This window comes from Vespula vulgaris, chromosome 3, assembly GCF_905475345.1.
Source record: "Vespula vulgaris chromosome 3, iyVesVulg1.1, whole genome shotgun sequence".
Lineage (NCBI taxonomy): Eukaryota > Metazoa > Arthropoda > Insecta > Hymenoptera > Vespidae > Vespula > Vespula vulgaris.
This window is the reverse complement of record NC_066588.1, coordinates 387,970-407,012: the sequence shown is the minus strand read 5'-3', so window position 1 is coordinate 407,012 and position 19,043 is coordinate 387,970. Positions and strand designations below refer to the sequence as shown.

The 19,043-nt window shown below is 28.7% G+C and overlaps 5 protein-coding genes across 7 annotated transcripts; 2 read left to right on the top strand and 3 right to left on the bottom strand.

The window, feature by feature from the left end:
- The first annotated feature begins 140 nt into the window (after positions 1 to 140).
- Positions 141 to 3,220, top strand: LOC127062714 (nudC domain-containing protein 1). The gene is made up of 4 exons (XM_050991394.1): positions 141 to 1,315; positions 1,387 to 2,368; positions 2,448 to 2,815; positions 2,878 to 3,220. The coding sequence occupies exons 1-4, from the start codon at positions 1,201 to 1,203 to the stop codon at positions 3,081 to 3,083; spliced, it is 1,671 nt and encodes a 556-aa protein (XP_050847351.1). The 5' UTR covers positions 141 to 1,200; the 3' UTR covers positions 3,084 to 3,220.
- Positions 2,359 to 7,628, bottom strand: LOC127062698 (cap-specific mRNA (nucleoside-2'-O-)-methyltransferase 1). The gene is made up of 3 exons (XM_050991356.1): positions 7,106 to 7,628; positions 4,340 to 6,881; positions 2,359 to 4,146 (listed from the first exon to the last, which is right to left on the bottom strand). Exons 1-3 carry the CDS (start codon positions 7,158 to 7,160, stop codon positions 3,678 to 3,680), a joined length of 3,066 nt encoding a protein of 1,021 aa, XP_050847313.1. The 5' UTR covers positions 7,161 to 7,628; the 3' UTR covers positions 2,359 to 3,677.
- A 142-nt stretch (positions 7,629 to 7,770) lies between these two features.
- Positions 7,771 to 10,049, bottom strand: LOC127062722 (zinc finger CCCH domain-containing protein 15 homolog). The gene is made up of 7 exons (XM_050991406.1): positions 9,842 to 10,049; positions 9,496 to 9,703; positions 9,103 to 9,344; positions 8,813 to 9,016; positions 8,518 to 8,692; positions 8,236 to 8,433; positions 7,771 to 8,158 (listed from the first exon to the last, which is right to left on the bottom strand). Exons 1-7 carry the CDS (start codon positions 9,908 to 9,910, stop codon positions 8,049 to 8,051), a joined length of 1,206 nt encoding a protein of 401 aa, XP_050847363.1. The 5' UTR covers positions 9,911 to 10,049; the 3' UTR covers positions 7,771 to 8,048.
- Positions 10,050 to 10,404: 355 nt separating this feature from the next.
- LOC127062719 (eukaryotic translation initiation factor 3 subunit E) lies at positions 10,405 to 13,321 on the top strand. 2 transcript variants are annotated; one of them, XM_050991403.1, is made up of 9 exons: positions 10,405 to 10,622; positions 10,690 to 10,806; positions 10,917 to 11,078; positions 11,164 to 11,286; positions 11,366 to 11,598; positions 11,663 to 11,780; positions 11,850 to 12,061; positions 12,143 to 12,406; positions 13,036 to 13,321. In XM_050991403.1, exons 1-8 carry the CDS (start codon positions 10,533 to 10,535, stop codon positions 12,399 to 12,401), a joined length of 1,314 nt encoding a protein of 437 aa, XP_050847360.1. In that variant the 5' UTR covers positions 10,405 to 10,532; the 3' UTR covers positions 12,402 to 12,406; positions 13,036 to 13,321. The 2 variants fall into 2 exon arrangements, with proteins under 2 accessions (XP_050847360.1, XP_050847359.1); XM_050991402.1 differs by having other exon boundaries at positions 10,408 to 10,622; positions 12,143 to 12,380.
- Positions 12,490 to 18,823, bottom strand: LOC127062696 (RNA helicase Mov10l1-like). 2 transcript variants are annotated; one of them, XM_050991352.1, is made up of 8 exons: positions 18,308 to 18,823; positions 17,872 to 18,236; positions 16,932 to 17,786; positions 15,981 to 16,857; positions 14,937 to 15,847; positions 14,308 to 14,877; positions 13,995 to 14,240; positions 12,490 to 13,903 (listed from the first exon to the last, which is right to left on the bottom strand). In XM_050991352.1, the coding sequence occupies exons 3-8, from the start codon at positions 17,754 to 17,756 to the stop codon at positions 13,529 to 13,531; spliced, it is 3,804 nt and encodes a 1,267-aa protein (XP_050847309.1). In that variant the 5' UTR covers positions 17,757 to 17,786; positions 17,872 to 18,236; positions 18,308 to 18,823; the 3' UTR covers positions 12,490 to 13,528. The 2 variants fall into 2 exon arrangements, with proteins under 2 accessions (XP_050847309.1, XP_050847310.1); XM_050991353.1 differs by lacking the exons at positions 17,872 to 18,236; positions 18,308 to 18,823 and having other exon boundaries at positions 16,932 to 17,539; positions 17,623 to 17,762.
- Positions 18,824 to 19,043: the final 220 nt, after the last annotated feature.

Below are 19,043 nucleotides of genomic sequence, written 5' to 3'. Positions count from 1 at the left end.
GAACTGTTTGCATACGGTTTTGTTGATTAGATTTATATAAATATGGTCTATATATATCATAAATAATTAGATGTTTTTACTTAGCTTTCGGCTCGGCAAAATTTTATTAACACGAAATAAAAAATTGAAATCATTAAAAATGATTTGCTTTTCAAAACCATTAGCTCATGATATAAACTGCCAGAAGATTTGTACAAAAAATATAATTTATGCATTGAAATTGAATAGACGTTTTTATAGTGATACTTAGTTTCAAATAAGCAGAGAAAAAATCTACAAAAGTCTGATCTGCATAAACACATATGTGTTTAAATGTTCTAAAATTATTTTTAACTAAGTATTAAGTAAAATTAAACATTGTTCATAAAATGTTTACAATAATACATCATTTATTTATGTTTCACTATATGGATATATATGAAATGAAACAAATAACGATTATGTATTATAAATTTCTGGATTTTACTAACTGTTCTAATCAATAATGAATTTTGGAAAAACATAGTAGTTGCTAAAAATAATAAGCAGAAAAATAATGAACGCAATAGAATTGTATAATGAAAATTTTAATGAATCAAAAAAATACATGTTTTATTTTTTTGCTATGCACAGCTCATCTATTGTGAATACAGAAGTTAATATTTCTGTTGTTTTCTTTAATGCTTTCATTATTTATTTTTTTATATAAGTTTTAATAAGAATATGTAATTACTTTACGCTCTAACTTTAAAATGAAATGTTGATAAAATTCGTGAACGTAAATACGTGTATTTATACATAATGTAAATAAATACGAAATGTACCAGAATAGTTGAGTTAGATTGTATATAACATTGTAATAATATTGTTTGTAATAAATTGACATGTTATAACATTGCTTTATCTTTACGATAAATATTTTAAGTTCCCGGAGCTACGAAAGGATCAATTACGTTGTATTCTTTTTTCTTTATATGTATGTGTATAATTTTAGTTTACATATACATGCGTGATTTTTATTTAAATTGAATGCAATGTTTCATTTGATCAATCGATTAAATGGATCTTATTTATTTATCTACTAACTAATATATCTATAATTCGCAATATATCACGATTAGTTAAGATGTTTCTTTATGGCGTATCTTGATGTATCGTTGCGTAGTTATTTGTACGTCGAGTCTGTCTACGTAGTTTCTGTGAGTTGCGACATTACAAATAATGACAAAAATAATAGAATTACGTCCTGATAGATCTCTTTTAAATCCACGTTTTGAAAAATATCAATTCTCTCCAGACATTGTTCCTGTGAAATCTGAAATAAGTTTGGAGAATGGTACGTATATAACCTATACTTTTATTAAGAATTTGATTAACTTTGAGATACACGAATTAAATATATTTCAGATGTATTTAGGTTAGAATTGAGTCCCGATCAAGAATCTTGGTTGGAGGTAAGATTATTTGCACTTCACAATCATTTATTTAAAAATCCTTATGATACATCATGTTGGTTTGTGGATAAAGAATATATAGTTTGGCGACTGAATAAAAATGGATCTCTCCAAAAAATATATAAATTATGTATTTCTAATGCCAAATCATCAAAATCATTATACAATCCATCAATTGGATTTACTGTCAACAATACTGTAGTAATCTCTAATGGAGGTAACAGCCTCCATTTATTAAAAGAAGATAAATCTGGCCATGTTAAAGCATTTCTATTAGAAGAAGCAGAGCCTGGAGTTATTTTAGATGTCCAGTATGTGCAAACTAAATCTCAAATTATTGTTACATTATCATCTGTTGCTGATGATAATGGGAAAAAGTGTACAAAGCTTGTATTATTATTTTATACTTGGCAACAATCTGACAAAAATCAAGAAACTTTTCATTTATGTAACAAACAAGTATTAAAGGTACGAGGTACCGTAGAATATGTATTTATAGAAGAAAATGGTGACCATTTACATTCCATTTGTCAAAATAATGTAACTTTTGAATCTAACAATCAGACAATCACAGAAAGTAGTATAACAGACATAGGCGATAGAGAACATATAAAAATCCCTAAATATTGTTGGTCTCAAGATGAAGATTCACTCACAGTTTGGATTAAAATACCTGAGAAATATTATCAAAGTCAGGCAAAAGTTAATGTAAAATCAACTGAAATATCAATTACTGTAAATGATAATGTTTTAATACAAGGTGAATGTCAACACAGATTAGATGAGAAACTTACAACTTGGAAACATGAGAAGGATACATTACAATTGGATTTAGTAAAGTTTGAAAGTGGTTTAATGTGGAATGAGTTAATTAAAGGTGATACAGGGGGTGAATGTTTGTCAAATGAATCATTAGCAGCTGAAATTCATTCTAGGTATTATTGCCATTTTATTTTATATTATTTTACATTATTTTACATATTTATATATTTACATATTTTATATTATTTGTAGATTAGCCCATTTATGTTCTGAAAATTTAGATGCACCTTGTGGAGAAGGTCAACCATATTTAGGATTTAATTCTGAACAATTGGAAGAATGTGATATAGAAGGGAAAGACAACATTCTGCAAAGAATAAATCTTATATCACAAAAAACAACACATCTAGCTACTCTTGGAACAAACAATCATGTATTATTTACATATAAAATGAAATTTGGACAGGCAATATGTCTTAGACACGATCATGATGGCTGTCTTTGGATTACTGATATTGTAGAAGACAATATATGGAATATAAAACATACTACAACATTCCCAGGTTTTGGGTATGTTGAAGCAAGTAAAAGTAATAAAAAATTTTGTGTATGTTCTCCAGGTAAGATTTATATTTACTTAGATTGTTAAATTTTATTCTTCGTTCAATGCTATGCTTTGCAGATGGTTCTTATGTTGCCATAATAGAACATACAAGACATGTTTTTCTTTATGAAAAACCTGAAAGTGGTTCTGAGATAAGTAAACAATGGATTGTAGATCTGGAATGTGACTCTTCATCTTCTATCATAATGGGAGCAGTTGCTACAAATAAATACTTAATAATACTTACTAAAAACAAATTGTATCATTTACAAATTTATCCATAAAATTTTATACTTTTTACTATGTTCTGTACATATTGATATTTTATGTATACATAAACTATGTATAAATCGTATGCACGTATGTGAATAAACGTGTATACACACGCGCGCGCGCGTGCGCGTATACAATAAATAATCTACTTAAGCTGTTTTAATGACAAATATTACGACTTTATAAAATAATATTATACATAATTAATGTATACTGGGGCAAAACAAAATACCACTAAAGAAATATTATATAGAATATACTTGCATGCATATCGTAACAAGGTGTTTTATTTAGCTTTATAAACAAAAATTGATTATTTCATATAAAAGTTTTATCTCTTGTATCGAAAACGTACAAGTCAATACAACTTAACATATGTAATCACGCTTCGTCATAGACTTTATTCGAATAATAACTTAAATCTGATAACCTAACAAAACAAAATTAATTAAAAATTTCTGCTTAAATAAAATATAAGCAGAAATGATGAGTATCATTATTATAAATAATGAAAGATTCTTTTTTATATTATATATATTTAACCATATGTAGGTTGGTATATATATCATATTTCTAACTCTTGCTGTTTGTATCATAATTATTTATTATCTATTTGTTCCTAAACATTTTGCTCTAACAAATTGTACTACAGTTTCCATAGAAAGTGTTTCATCATGGGGCCAAAACCATATAATACTATTAGAAAATGTTTCTTCAAATTTAGCTTCTGCTGCTGGTGGCCTTCGTATATCGTAATGTGATTCATTAGTTTTACTATTATGAACATATGTTTCATTTTGACTTCTACTCTTATATCGAAACCAAGGTCGACTAGTACTTCTCAAAAAGATGACACTTTTTGGTACGAAGTATGGTGTATCCTCATCGTCTAGAGATGTTCTTGGTATATCACAAGTTAACTCTGGACGATTATTTTTCATAAGACGTCGAAAAATTTGTATCTTTTTATCGATATCAGGATCAAAGGGATATAATTCTTTCGCACGTACTCTTGCGAAATCATTAGGAGATGGTTTCCATAAAGCTTCACAAAATTTTTTTATAAGTTCATGCCTGTATAAAGAATATTGTAATGATTAGAAAATATAAATTGATATATTGTTAAAATATAAGTTTTGTAAAAAGAATAATTAAATAAAACTAAACTCTGTGTAAATAAATTTTTTTAAATTAAATGTAAATAAATAAATTTTATAAATATACACATTGTATACATGTTTTCTGATTACATAATATATATACATACCTGTCTGGCAAATATTTTTGACTGATATCTTCTCCACCAAGTATCCAAGCATCTAAAATATGTAGTGCAAATACTTTGTGTTGACTCTTTCTTTCTTTAGTGGTTTCACTTATTACTTCAGCATATACGAGGGTGTCAGGAGGTAATTCTATTTTAAGGTCATTAATTTGATCCCAACTATTCTTTATATAACGATATACTTTTCTTCTTCCCATACTCATATAAAATGTAGCCATTTTATCTGGTTCTGTAAATTGTCCAGTACCACAAGGTGTACATAGCCAATCATATGGTGAAGATAATATAGTCTGCTTGATATTGTCAACTGTTAATTTTTGTGGCTGATATGAAAGTAAAGTATCACGTTCTTTAATGAGATGTTTGATTTTATCTTGCGGTTTACAGAAAGCCGGTACTGTACGACTTTCATCTGGTAGTTCCCAATATTCCAAGCATTGTCGTCGCATATCTGCTTGTCTTGGTTCAAAAAGTGTATTATCTTCACAAAAAGCAGCTATTTTGAGAAGACCTATAATTTGTTTTTTTCCAAGATTATTGTTAGATCTTCTCAAATATTGCAAAAATTCCTTTTCCATTTCTAATTCTTCTAATGGAACTAATTCCATAACATCCTTATCTTCGTCTCGCTTTAATAGTAATTTATTTACATGAAATAAATATTTCATAACGTCGTGTGTATCATGTCGCTTTCCTTTGCATATTAAGTATCTCTCAGAATTTGCAGGCCTTGAAGTATTTGGCTTACAAATACATATTTCATCGAAACAACGATACATCAAATATACTAGCCCTGCACTAAAAGGCGTAAAGAGATCAAATAGTTTAGTTACAAAACTACCACCATCTCTTACTATCATCAGGGCAACTAAACATTGACACAAATATAATTGCTTCGATAAAATTTCTTGAATATTTTCTTGTCCTTCAACTGAAAATCCACCATCTGACATCATAAAATGTACACCTTTGCCATGAGTATGTTTCATTATTAAATCTCTGAAAGCTTCCTGGTTACTCGTATCAAATACGTCACCATCACCTTTCGGACCATAAAAGGTATGAAAAGTTTCTGGTGATCCAGCATAGAAATCACCTAGTTTAAAATCATTCTCATTTTTTAGAGTAAAACCAAATCCTTTAGCATGCCACTTTTTCCTCCATAAAACGTATTCACTGAAACCACCTGGACCAGCGCATACGTCTGCGAAATACAGTAGCTCATTGTTTTTTAAATTAGTCGGTTTTGTAAATAGAAAATCACAAGCTTTGTCCATGTTTGCCATTTTGACAGCAGCACGATTTAAAAAGAAAGCACCTCGAATTGTTTCATATGGATTGGAACGTGTTCTTGCTCTACGCATTTCTACTTTATCTATCCTATCAAATATTGTTTTTGAATTTATGATATCTTTAACTATTTTTGATTCACAAAATTTAGTTTCATTATGTATTGTTTCTTTTTTTGGACCCAGTACCATCCAATCGTGCATTTCTTTTGTCGTTAATGTATGATGGTGTATATTTCGCAACCATTCCATATCTTCTTTAATTTGTATTACCTCTTCTTTAGGGTCCCATTTAAGGCTCGCAGCTTCAAGTTCAGGATAAGAATGACCAATTCCTCTGCGTCCACGTTGCATCGAAGTTTGTACTGGCTCTAATCGACCTTGATTATTTTTTCCAAGACCTTTACCAGCTTGATATCCCATTTTTTCCATCATAAGTTCTGCTTTTCCCTTTCCATTAGTAGCATTACCAGTTGTGTTTGATGTTACATTTCCTATTTTTTCCAAACAAATTTTTTTGGAAGAATTTTCTTGGTCACTACTTTCATTTATTTTTAATGACTTATTATCATCAAACGATTTATTGTACTTTATTTTGCCACTTTTGGATATATTGAATGTTGGTGTATCTTCGCTAAAATTTGCGGTCATCTCATACGAACTCTCAAATTGATCTTTATTGAAATCTTCGTAGAACGGTTCTAAGTGACTTTGTCTATTTTTCTCAAGGCTTTTATCGATATTATATTCTATATTATCTTTTATAAATCCTCTATTTCTATCTTCACCATACTTTTTACATGTATTCTGATCGTCATTATCTGTATCGTCGTCAGTCGATATATGACGTCTTTTAATGCCCTTTGATACATTAGAAACAGATGCTTCAATATTGAAAGGAGAGGTCATGTCTTGTATTCTATCAACCTCTGTATCTTTGTTAAAGTCTTCATAAAATGGACCGTGAGATATATGTTTTATCTCAAATTCAGGATCGTTGTTAGTTTCATTAAAGTTTTTCGAATAATCGCCTTCATAATCGTTAATATTCGATATGGAAGCTTCTTTTTCTCTATTCGAAACTACATCAGTACCTTTTTTGCTTCGTTTCTTTTTCTTAACTGTACTTTCGGAAGCTGAAGTACGATATTTTTTTTTCGTTTTCGATTTGAAATTACTCTTTGCATCATGATATCTCGTAACTTCATTATCATTATAATCGCCATCATTTCTGTCTAAAATAAAATAGATAAATAATCAGTAGAAAAAAAACTATAATAATTTAATGTAATAAAGTAAAGTATCATTGAAGTAGATATAAGATTGAAAAATACTTCTTGCAATTAAACTCTATATACAAAATTAATATCTTTAAAAATCAAGAAGATATTATTATATATTTATTTAAAGAAACATCTAAGAAAAAAAATGTGAAAAAGTATTAAATAATAGTACATACCATATTCATTCTCTGACAGAAAAAGATCGTTATTAAAATTATTTATTTTATCCATATTTTTATTAATACTAATTATTCACACTTTTATTAATACTAATAATTCTTTGTTTCATTCCGTTATAACAACATTAATGAAAATAATATACATTTCGCAGTACACTTTTTACTTGAGATTACTTGCAACGCGTCGCAAGCATAAGACGCTCTTTAATGCGTGGTGTCTACCAACGCACTGCTCACTTCGAGATATCGCGATAAGCAACTTCACGCCAAATCATTGTTGCCAACTGTAAAAATTAATACGAGAAAATCACATCGATCTATACTTTTAGAGTTTAGATTAATCATTAGTAATTATATCTAAGTGTTATTTAATAATTTGATAAACAAAAATAAAATTTTTTAATTAAAAAACCGTGCAATATGCGAGAAATATAATTTTGAGATGCAGAAATAATATTGACTTTTTTCGTCGTATGGTTGCAAACTTGAACATCCGTCGGTTGGGATAACTTTCACTTTCCTAACGGGTGATTCATCTATTGTTGCTGGAAAAACCCAACCCGTAGGAAAAACCCAACCCTTAGAAAAAACCAAACCCTAAATCGGCCCTACGGTCAGATTTTTTTTTCAGAATATATATATCAACAATGGCTTGCGTTGAGTTCGATAGGACAGAGTTAAAATTTATGTATTCCAATGAATGTATAAAATAAAAATTGCTAAAAATATTGTTGTAACAAGATGATGTTCATTTTTTTTAGTTATTTGCGCGAGACCAGCCCTCAGTATCTAATTTTAGGTTTCCTGTTTATAGGTTGAAGTAAATAATGACACATTGCATTATACTTATGACTAATGAATCTCTGGACAATACAGATATATGATCATAGGCAAATATTATTAATATATTGAGAGGAGAAATAAGAATGGGACATCTGGATCACTCCTCTAAGTCCAGGTCCCCTAATTCTTCTTCTAAATCTTCTAAATCTTCTTCCATAAATAGATTTTCATTTATTGCTAAGGCAGTTGCACCTTCTCCTACAGTCACTATTTGAAAAGAAAATGGCAGATTATTAAAACGCCATTATCATTTCTATAAATTGTTAATTTATAAAATATATTACCAGTACTATCCTTATTGTCTTCAGCAGTACCATTAGCTTTCAAACGATCCATAGATGCAACTGTTATACCCGTAGTATCAGTCTCACTAGCTTCAAAGGCAAGTCGCTCCATATCAAGTTCCCTGTATTCAATCTTTTCTTCTTCTTCATCTTCTTCACGTACATAACTGGATATTGCTTCATCACCATCATCAATACCTGATGCAAACAAACATATAAGGAAATTAATTATAATTGTGGTCAATTTGAAGTTGACAAGACATATAATACTAATAAAAGTACCATCTCCAGCAGCAAGTTCTGGATTGAAGTAGAACATTTCACGACCAGATATACCCACTTGACGACCTGCTTTATAGTCATTTCTTTTTTTTTCTTCATCTTTGATAGCTTGTTCTTTCTTTTCTTGTAATTTTCTCTTTTTCCAAGCCAAAAAGGTCTCTAAAGTTATTTTTGTCTGCAATGTATAAAGAGTGAGAAAATATTTTATTTCAAGCAATATTGTTAAGTTTAATTAGATATTCAAATTTATAACAGTTTAATAAATGGAACAAATTTTATAAAAATAAACACATACTTGATTAGGTCCTAAATTTGCTCTTTCTCTTTCAATTAAATCCTCCAATGAAATTTCATCTTTCTTATCCTCTTTCTTTTTATCTTTCTTAAGAACAAAACCAGGTGGTAACGCGTGTCTGTAGATGCACTTTTGACCAACCGGACATTCCCAAAACCATCCATACTTTGATTTTTCTACTGCTCCTAAGAAATGTTTACAGATCTACAATTTAAAGTATTTAATATAATATCAATATTACATTACATTAATGTTAATTAAATAATAATAAAGTCTATTAAAATGTATACAATATCTGTAGTAGGTCGGTGACCACTTCCTCCGTGTTTCTTCTCTACAACCTCTTTTAACTTATCTTCATCCCATTTATCCATGGTATCTGCTTCTTTATCATCATCTCTCATATCACAATATAAAGATCGTTTCTCAGCTTTGCGTTCTATACTTAAGTCATGAGAAAATTTACACTTATCTCCTTTTCCACATTGTCCTTGCTTAAAAAATGCACATATAACAGATTTTGGATCCGTACCTGTACATCCCAATTATGTTAAAAAATCTCCAAAAAATTCTTAGAAATAGTAAATTTATTATCATAATTGATTATAATGATTAAAAAAAAAAAATAAATAAATAAAAAAAATAAAAAAAAATAAAAATAAATAAATTTTATCAGAAATTACTTTTGTCTATCTTTTGTGCTTGAACTGGTTTGAAAATAAGTGCTAATTCTTTCTGTTCTTTCAATTTTTTTTCTTTTTCAAGTTTTTTAGCATTAGGATCTTCTATCTTTCGTGGATTAACACCACCAGATTTTACTTGTTTTTCTACTTGTTGTATAAATTTCTGCTGCTTTGCACCTTTTTTATTTTTTATACCAAAGGTTTTATCCTACAAATAAAATGTGAAAAGATACACGTGTTAGTAAATGATAGTATGCATTCTTATAACAAATTATTATTCGTGTTATTACACGTGTACATCAATACGAGAAACGATTTTTAACAAAAATATGATACTTTTACATACTTCGATTACTTTCTCCTTCTTCTTTTGTTCCGCTTTTTTACTCGGAGCAGGTGCTTTTTTAGGTGGCATCGTGTTAAAATTTTAAATTCACAAAGCCACTTGAAATTTAAAAATATATCAAATATTGTTCATACAATGTTAACATAGTTAACCTTCCATCCATTTACCGGATCGCCGGAGCGACTAAATTACTAAGGAAAGTATTTAATAGAATGCAGTTCGATCAGGCTTTTAAATATTACAAAGAGAGAACACCCTATTCCACCGTTTGACATTTAGAAACTTTAGAAAGTTTTGTTATTTCTAGTGTGTAGGTAAGTTTTCAATTTAAATACGTTTTTACTTTTCAAGTTACGAGAGATATACATACTTGTTTTAAATAAATGAAGATCTATTTTATACAACAATTTAATGCATTTTTATAAATAGACAAGAAATATATAGTATTAATAATAAGAATATGTATTATTGTATACTATGAAAACGGGCTATTATGTATGGACTCGTGAATTGAATCATTTATAATAGAGTCGAATGAAGTTGTCCAACGATTGGAATTGTCAATGCTATCATCTATCGATTATTTACGCTAGTAACTTTATGGAAAACTTTATGGAGAACACGTTGCGTGAAACATTCCTTTTTTAAGTGTGGTTAGAGTCAACGTTTATAATATTTGTTAGAAATCACGATGGCACAATACGATTTAACGTCTCGAATAGGACAATATTTGGATCGTCATTTGGTTTTCCCACTTCTTGAATTTTTATCTGCTAAACAAGTAAGTAATATACATATTTTTTCGCGTCTCTTTTTGCCAAATTATATCATGTTTTATTATTATATAGATTTATGACGAAGATGAATTACTTCAAGCAAAATTGGATATTCTTAGTAAAACTAATATGATAGATTATACAATTGATATTCGAAAACAATTGTATCCTAATTTGGAAGTTCCAGAGGTATGTGTCAATTAGATATAAATATAACTTTATCAAGGATTTTTATTGTATTTCTGATCATATACTCAATGTAATACTATAATAAAAATTTGAAATATTTATTACTACAGGAATTAAAAGCTAGGCGTGCTGGTGTTCTGCAAGAACTTAGCATATTGCAAAACAATGTTTCCGTTGTCGTAGCATTAATGAATAATGAAGAAGTAATGAAGAAAATGGAAAACATGAGAGATTCAAAGGCTTTGAGTAATTATCTTACTCAAGAATCTGATGTAAGTTATGCAATTGATATAATCATCCTTCATTTATAAGATATAGTTTTTATCGCAATTGATTGATTTAAATTGTATCTTATAGTTTAGGGTAGAAATGATGGACAACTTTGTAAAACTTGCACATTATCGTTATGAATGTGGTAATTATTCTGTTTCCACTTCATATCTTTATTTTTACATGCTAATAATGCCACCAACTGACAAGGTATTTATGTATCATTATTTTAAATTATATAATCTTTGATATTATGTAAACAAATCTAACTCTTTTTATTTTTACTTAGAATTATTTAAATGTATTATGGGGCAAGTTAGCTTCAGAGATTCTTGTACAAAACTGGGAAACTGCACTTGAGGATGTAAACAAGTTAAGAGAATATATTGATAGTAATATTATTGGAAATTCTGTACAAGTGTTACAGTTACGTACATGGCTTATTCATTGGAGCTTGTTTGTATTCTTTAATCATGTTAAGGGAAGAGATTTGATTATTGAAATGTTTCTTTATCGACCTCAGTATGTATCGTATCGCTATATATCTTTCTTAATTATTGCTTTATTACATATTATTTTTTTGCAGTTATCTAAATGCTATACAAACAATGTGCCCACATATATTACGTTACTTAGCTGCAGCGGTAATTGTCAATCGCTCTCGACGTTCTATATTAAAAGATCTTGTAAAAGTGATACAACAGGTTGGTTTAAACATCTACAAAAATTTTGTTTCCTTGTAGCACATTTATATTTCATTATTTATAATTTAGGAATCTTACACATATCGGGATCCTATTACTGAATTTTTGGAACACTTGTATGTTAATTTTGATTTTGACGGTGCGAGAAAGAAATTGCGACAATGTCAAACCGTTGTATTCAATGATTTCTTCCTTATTGCATTGTTGAATGAGTTTGTGGAAAATGCTAGATTAATGATCTTTGAAACTTTCTGCAGAATTCATCAATGTATTAGTATTGGGTATATTTTCGGAATTTATTACTATAATTATATATTTCAAAGAGGATACTTTATAATTGAAATAATCCTTATATTTACCAGAATGCTTGCGGAAAAATTAAATATGAAAGCAGATGTAGCAGAATGTTGGATAGTTAATTTAATTCGTAATGCTCGATTAGATGCAAAAATAGACAGTAAATTAGGACATGTTGTAATGGGTGGACAGCCAGCATCTCCATACCAACAACTGGTGGAAAAAATCGAAACATTAAGTGTACGGAGCGAAGCTCTAGAAAATCTAATTGAACGGAAAGTAAAAGCGAAAAATCAGGATCCAGTAAGTATAATGTGGAACTAATAGAGGTCAGTATCGCTTGTAACAAAATCCACTTAGAGTGTCTTGTTCTTTGTTTTGAATCTGTCAAATCGCAATAATAGTGGAAATAAAGGTAGTTGGAAGTCAATAATTTTATTATAAAAAGTTTGATGCTATTAATATCAACAAGCAAAAGATTTTTACATCAAAGCATGATAGGATAGTCACATTGCTGATGGTGAAAAAAACTATTTTATGTGTGTGTATATATAACACGCACAGCACACACACACACACACACACACACACACACACAATATAAAAAAACATGTAATTGTTTTTTTTTCTTGTGTTTTCATTCTCAGCCTCATATAAGATGCATCACTATTTATTTGCATAGATTACTTAAGTTACAAGATATTTTATACATTAACATTCTTTGTATGATTTATCTTCATCATAGTAATATATAGTAATTTAGTAAAAATAAAAAAAATATTTTTTATGAACTTCCAAAATTATTTAACAATGTAGAATGTTTAAATTTTGTGACACATTAATATATTTTTTATAAATAAAATATTGCTTTATTTGTGCTTTATTCTAAGAATTTAGAATCCATAATAATATACTTCTGTTTTTAAAAATTATAAGTAAACATATTTTTTTTTTACAGTATCATCGGTCTTGGAATATGGATGTGTGACGTCTAAACATCTTATACAAAACTGTATGATAAAATATATGAATACAAAGATGATACACAGCATTATAACTTATCTCGAGCATATAAACTTATTAAAGAATACACGCTGTATTACTGCTGGATGCGTAGCTATGTACATCATTGTATAAAAATCTATCATATTTACTATATAAAAAAAAAAAAAAATGTTTTATTCATTTTGAAAAAATCAATATAGATCTTTTGAAATAATAAACTTTTTCTAAAACATAAAAAATGATTACATTTACTTATTATCGATTACATTTAAATAGAGAAATGTAATATATTTTTCTTATTCATTATGTGCTTTCTTATTTTTTCTAACTATTATCAGTGCGTTGAAACACCTAGTTAATAAAAAAAAAAGTGATACAAAAATAAAAATAATTGATGTCTTTTACATATTTTACAATACCAATGATACATACGTATACATGATATGTTAAGCTTCATCCAATATACTATCTGTTTCTGTAAAAGAATTATTAAGATGAAATGGTACGAAATTACATCCAGTATAACTATTTCGGTCAAGACAATAGATGAGAACACTTCTCCAGTATGGATCTTCAACTAATAATTCAGGATTTCCAAGAATAATGAGTAAAGCACGTGCTCGAGTGATCGCAACATTTAATCTTTTTGGTGAAGCAATAAATCCCAAAGCATGTTTGATATCTTCACTGATAAAATTTGTGGAGGATCGCACTGTTGAAAGAATTATTATTTTTCGTTCTTGTCCTTGGAATCCTTCAACACTGCTGACTTTTGGACAGTCAATATTTAATTCCAAAAGCAATTGTCGAATTTGCAAAACCTTTATAAGGAGAGATGTAAGGTACATAATCAATTATATATATATAAGTATGATTAGTACAATTAATTATGTATATATTTATAATTTTTACCTGCTTTTGGTAAGGTGTTATGATACCAATATCTTCTGCACAAATTCCATGCTTGTATAATTTTAAAAGGTAAAGATATACTTGTGTTGCTTCTTCAGGATTATACCAACTTGGACTATCATAATCTCTTAAATTTTCTCCTTTTATTCCATGAAAAAGTATAGCTGGTGGTAATCCTATTCTTTCAGGCAATTCTTCAGCTAATGATCGTAAAAGCTGCGCTTCGTCACTATTTTTACATGAAATCTAGAAAATGATATATTATTTAAAATTACAACGAATATTTTTTTATTTGAGATATTAATATAAGTACCTTTGGTTGTAATTCAGAGTTGTAAAATAATGAATTGGGCAGTTCTAGTATCTCTGGTAAACTTCGATAATTTATAACAAGTTTTGTTACAAGTCTTGGGTCATAACAAGTTTCAAATCCTTCGGGATCTCTTTGGTAAGGAAATTGATAAAGTAGTCTTGAGAGGAATGATTCCTCCAAACCAAAATGTTTTGCCAATCTACTCTGTACAACTGGACCAAGTTGTAATGGATCACCTGCAAGAATTACTTGTCCATGATTAGCATGAATGAAACTTAGTGGTACCATAATTTCTGGCTCTGTTGCTTGGCCTGCTTCATCTATCAGTACGTGAGAGAAATGACTGCGAGAAAAGCCCATATTGTATAATACTCCCAAAGCAATACAAGTGCCAATTGTAATTCTATGACGTCCAAGTGTACTCATAGTACAATTAATCTTAGGACCTTGGACAGATGATTCTAATTTATGACGTGTTCCTTCTACAGCAATGTCTGCAGTTGCACAGTATGGCAATAATCTTTTTGGGATAGTACCATCGTCTAGACAATGATGCGCTATAAGTCGTACCTAAAAATTATCTTCTATGATATAGTTAAAGACAAATAGAATAAATAAAAAATATTTACCAAGTCACCAGGTTTCAATATTTTACTATCCAATAGTCTCTCCAATATTAAATTTGCTGAACTGTTTGATGGTGTAGCAATTAAAAGTCTACTTTCAGGTAGAATTGTTAATATTTGTAGAATTGTTTCACATAAAGTAACAGTCTTTCCTGTACCAGGTGGACCAAATATCACATATGGCAAAGGACGAGCTAATCCTTTTAAGATATTTTTTACAGCCTCTTTTTGATAATAATTTAAAGTTTTATTAAACCAAATTAATTTCCGTTCTTTTATTTGTGAAATACACTTATCTAAAGCTGTATCATTAGGAGTATTGGAAGAATCTGGAGCTACTTGCTTTTTACATCCTATGTCAGAATTAATAAAAGTGTCTTTATCTTTATCTTTATCTTTATCTTTATCTTTATTTTTATCCTTATCTTTATTAAATTCACTAATATTCTTAGTATTATTATCAGTATCATGATCAACTGTAACTAAATTAATATATTCTGCTATATTCTTTGGTTGTTCCATAGGTTTGACTTTAAAAAGTCTTTCTGCAACTGATACTTTTGGCAATAATTTACTATCAGAACTATCGCTAATTGTACTTGAAGATACAGATGAAACAGATCCATTTCGTTTATATTCTCTTTTTTCACGAGGTGCTTTCTCTTCGGTATCAATGACATCTAAAATTACTTGTGGATCTTTTGTAATAATACGTGTAGGAAAAAGAAATTCAGCTCCTAAATGTAATACTGCTAAATTAACAGCATTGTGACAACGTTGCATAACAGTAGTAGAACTTTTAAATGTTACTTGACAATCTTCATTATTATATTCCTGATGGAATTTTTTATTAAATTTTAGGAAAATCTCTGTGTTTGTCATTTTGTGAATATATCCTTCATATTTCAATTTACCTAATAATGGTTTCAGAAATAAATATAATTTTTTATTTGAATATATCATTTCAATTCAATTGAAACAATAACAAAAATAACAACAGAATAAAGACCTTTTCGTCTGTTAATAAAAGCAAATAAATATATATACCTTGATGTTTATCCCATTTGAAGGATACTATAGCTTTATCACCAATAAGGAGAGAAGGTCGTTTTTCTGCTAGACCAACTACTTTTAAGCTAAGATAATCCCCACAATGTTTCATTACAGCACTTTCCATGTCATATTGTTGCATAGTAAAAGTTTGATCAATTTCTTCCAAATACAATAAAGCATGAAAACGATCTCTATATGTTTCAAAACATAATCTTTGTAATAAACAAGGTATTGCATTTCCAACTGCAATTTCATGTTCAACTTGTGATTTATTTAAATTATTTAATACAGCATCCCAAAATCGCTGTGGTACTTTAAACACACCATTACGCATTTTTATAAATGCAGGTGGTTTACAGGGTCGTATCCCTGGAACATACATCGATTCTTCTTGTTGATCTATAAATGGAACATAGTTATCTTTTTTATAAAAGTGCCTTTTTTGAGTATCTAAGATATTTTTTGGTTTAACAATTATTTGAAAAATTCTTCCTATTTGGAATCCTTTAAAATTAAAGATAAATAATTCTTCAGAAATTCCTACAAACTTTGCACTGCATTTAAATTGGTAGGAAATTGTTGTAGAAGGATTTAAAGTAGTAGTTTGGTTAACTGCAGGCCATACTAAAGATAATTGTGATTGTGCTTTCTTTGACATGAAGCACCCTTTACATAAAATATGACTAGCAGAACTTGTATTCTGTATTAAAACAAATACATCTTTCTCTTCTTGAATATTTATATTGACTTTTAAGTCATTACTAATAATTATGCCACACTTATTTTTAATCAATGTATCCAGATTGAATTGTGGTATTTGTGAAGGCTGCGAAGACTCTGAAGTTGGAAGTTGTTTAGTTTTACCTGACACCTAGAAATAAATTATCATAAATTGTATATTTAAATAAATTAGGTACTATCGTATAATGATGAAAATTTTCTTGCCTGTACTAATGGAACTACAGACAAAGATCTCCATGAATAGATGCCTTGATCACTTTCTATAGTATCACTAGCTACTTTATCACCTACGTAAGGTATATAACCAGATTCACAAGCAGCTTTATTAAATACAATACTTTTTCCAATTGTTCCATACTGTTTTACAGGATCATAATCAGTTATAACATCAATATCCAATTTGAATCTTAAAGGTTGTATTCTACTAATTTCTAAAATTTCTCCAGTTAAATCTGTCTTATTCTCATTTACCTCTACCAAAGATTCTACCTTCAACCAATCTCCAACTACAGGGATAAATTCAGAATTTATCTTATCTAGATCAATACAAATGTCATTAGGATCAATGAATGCTTTCCTGCCCTCCCGTCTAATTACTTTTCCGATAATACTTCTTATTAATATATCTGCTTTGTCAATATTTGTTTGTGATACAGTAATTGTATTATCCCAAGACTCTTCTATTACAGATATAATCTTACATATTTTTTGATCATTATCCTCATTTTTTTTGTACGCTAAGTAATAAACCACATCTCCAACTTTAGGTTTACCAATTAGTACACTGGTTGCATCGCACATATAACGGTTGTCTATAAGAATATAATCATCATTGACAAACGTAACATTTCCTGTTTTATAATAACATCCTTCTTTGTTATAGGGTTCTTCATACTTCGATGTCAATGTACTTTCATCCTTAGTATTTTCAAGCTTAGCTATGACAACATTTATGTCATCTTCTTCCGGTTGCGGAGAAAATTTATATCTCAAAACATTATTAATAATATTATACATGAAAGATAACATTTTTAGTTTCTGTAACTCTGGTCCAAATATCTGCGAATGTTACATTTTTTATAATGCTATTTTCTTCAACCTTTCTAACAATAAGAAATAATTAACTGACAAATCAAACACGTACCGATCTATAGGTTGATATTTCCACTCGGTTGCTTTAAGGTATTCCAATTCTTTACGCAATGATTGTACTCTTTTCAAATGCAATTCTTTCAACAGTCGTTTCTGTTGCTTCTGTTCTTGTAGCTCAGATTTTATTTGATTTAAAATTTTGCATGTATGGGATCCACTAGATGTCAACTCTGAATCTTGTGATTCTGATGTTCTTTGTCCCGTCGAATGTCCTAAAGTATTTGACGATAACGTAGACGTGTTCATAATTTGCTACTAATAAACAATCGTCTAATCTTCAATATTTCGTCCATTCAATTTTGATCTTTGAATATTCTAATATACTTTCCTTATGAATTTGAGATATCAGTAAAATAGCTGTAAAAAACTTGTTATTATTTATACGTATTTTTATTAAATATTAGAAGAAGAAATAAAGAAGGAGATACCGTTTTTTAAAATAATTTTCACGCGAATCGTACGTGTACTTTTAAACATCGATATCTACATCTATATGATAAAAAATTAAAGAATCAAAAAATCAAACATTAAAACATTTTATGCGGGTCTGTATAATACGTGTATACACATTAATACATATATAGTATATCCACATATAAATTACAATTTGAATTCTTTATCTGTACAAAGCAACACTCTCATTGGATTATTAATAATTTTCGGATTATAAGAAATATGATATTTAATTTGAATTAAAAATTCTCTAATATAAAGTATGAAAAGTTTATGGAACAAAAGTCAATGAACATATGTGAAATTATTGAATATTTAACTTTAGAAATATAACAAATTTTTTAATGGAATAGAAGACGGCATTTTCGAGTATCCAATAATAAACTATTTATCATTAGCAGCCAATCATAGAATTGATGATATGGAAAATAATTTACATGTATGTATAGACCTTATTGGAAACGATTGAAGTTATCTATAGTTATCTTATTTCGTAACGAGTACTTGATTTGTTGCTTTATCAATTTATGCAAAATAAGTAGATTGTTATTAAACTTAACAATCATTTGAAGCTTGTAGTATTGGAAATATGTTTTATTATTAAGTTAAGATTAATTTGCAATGCAATCTTTTAAGCGTCGACAAAAAAATAAAGCTTGAAACATAGAGAAAAGATTTTCAGTACGTTGGCTAACCTTCTCCGTGAAGTCA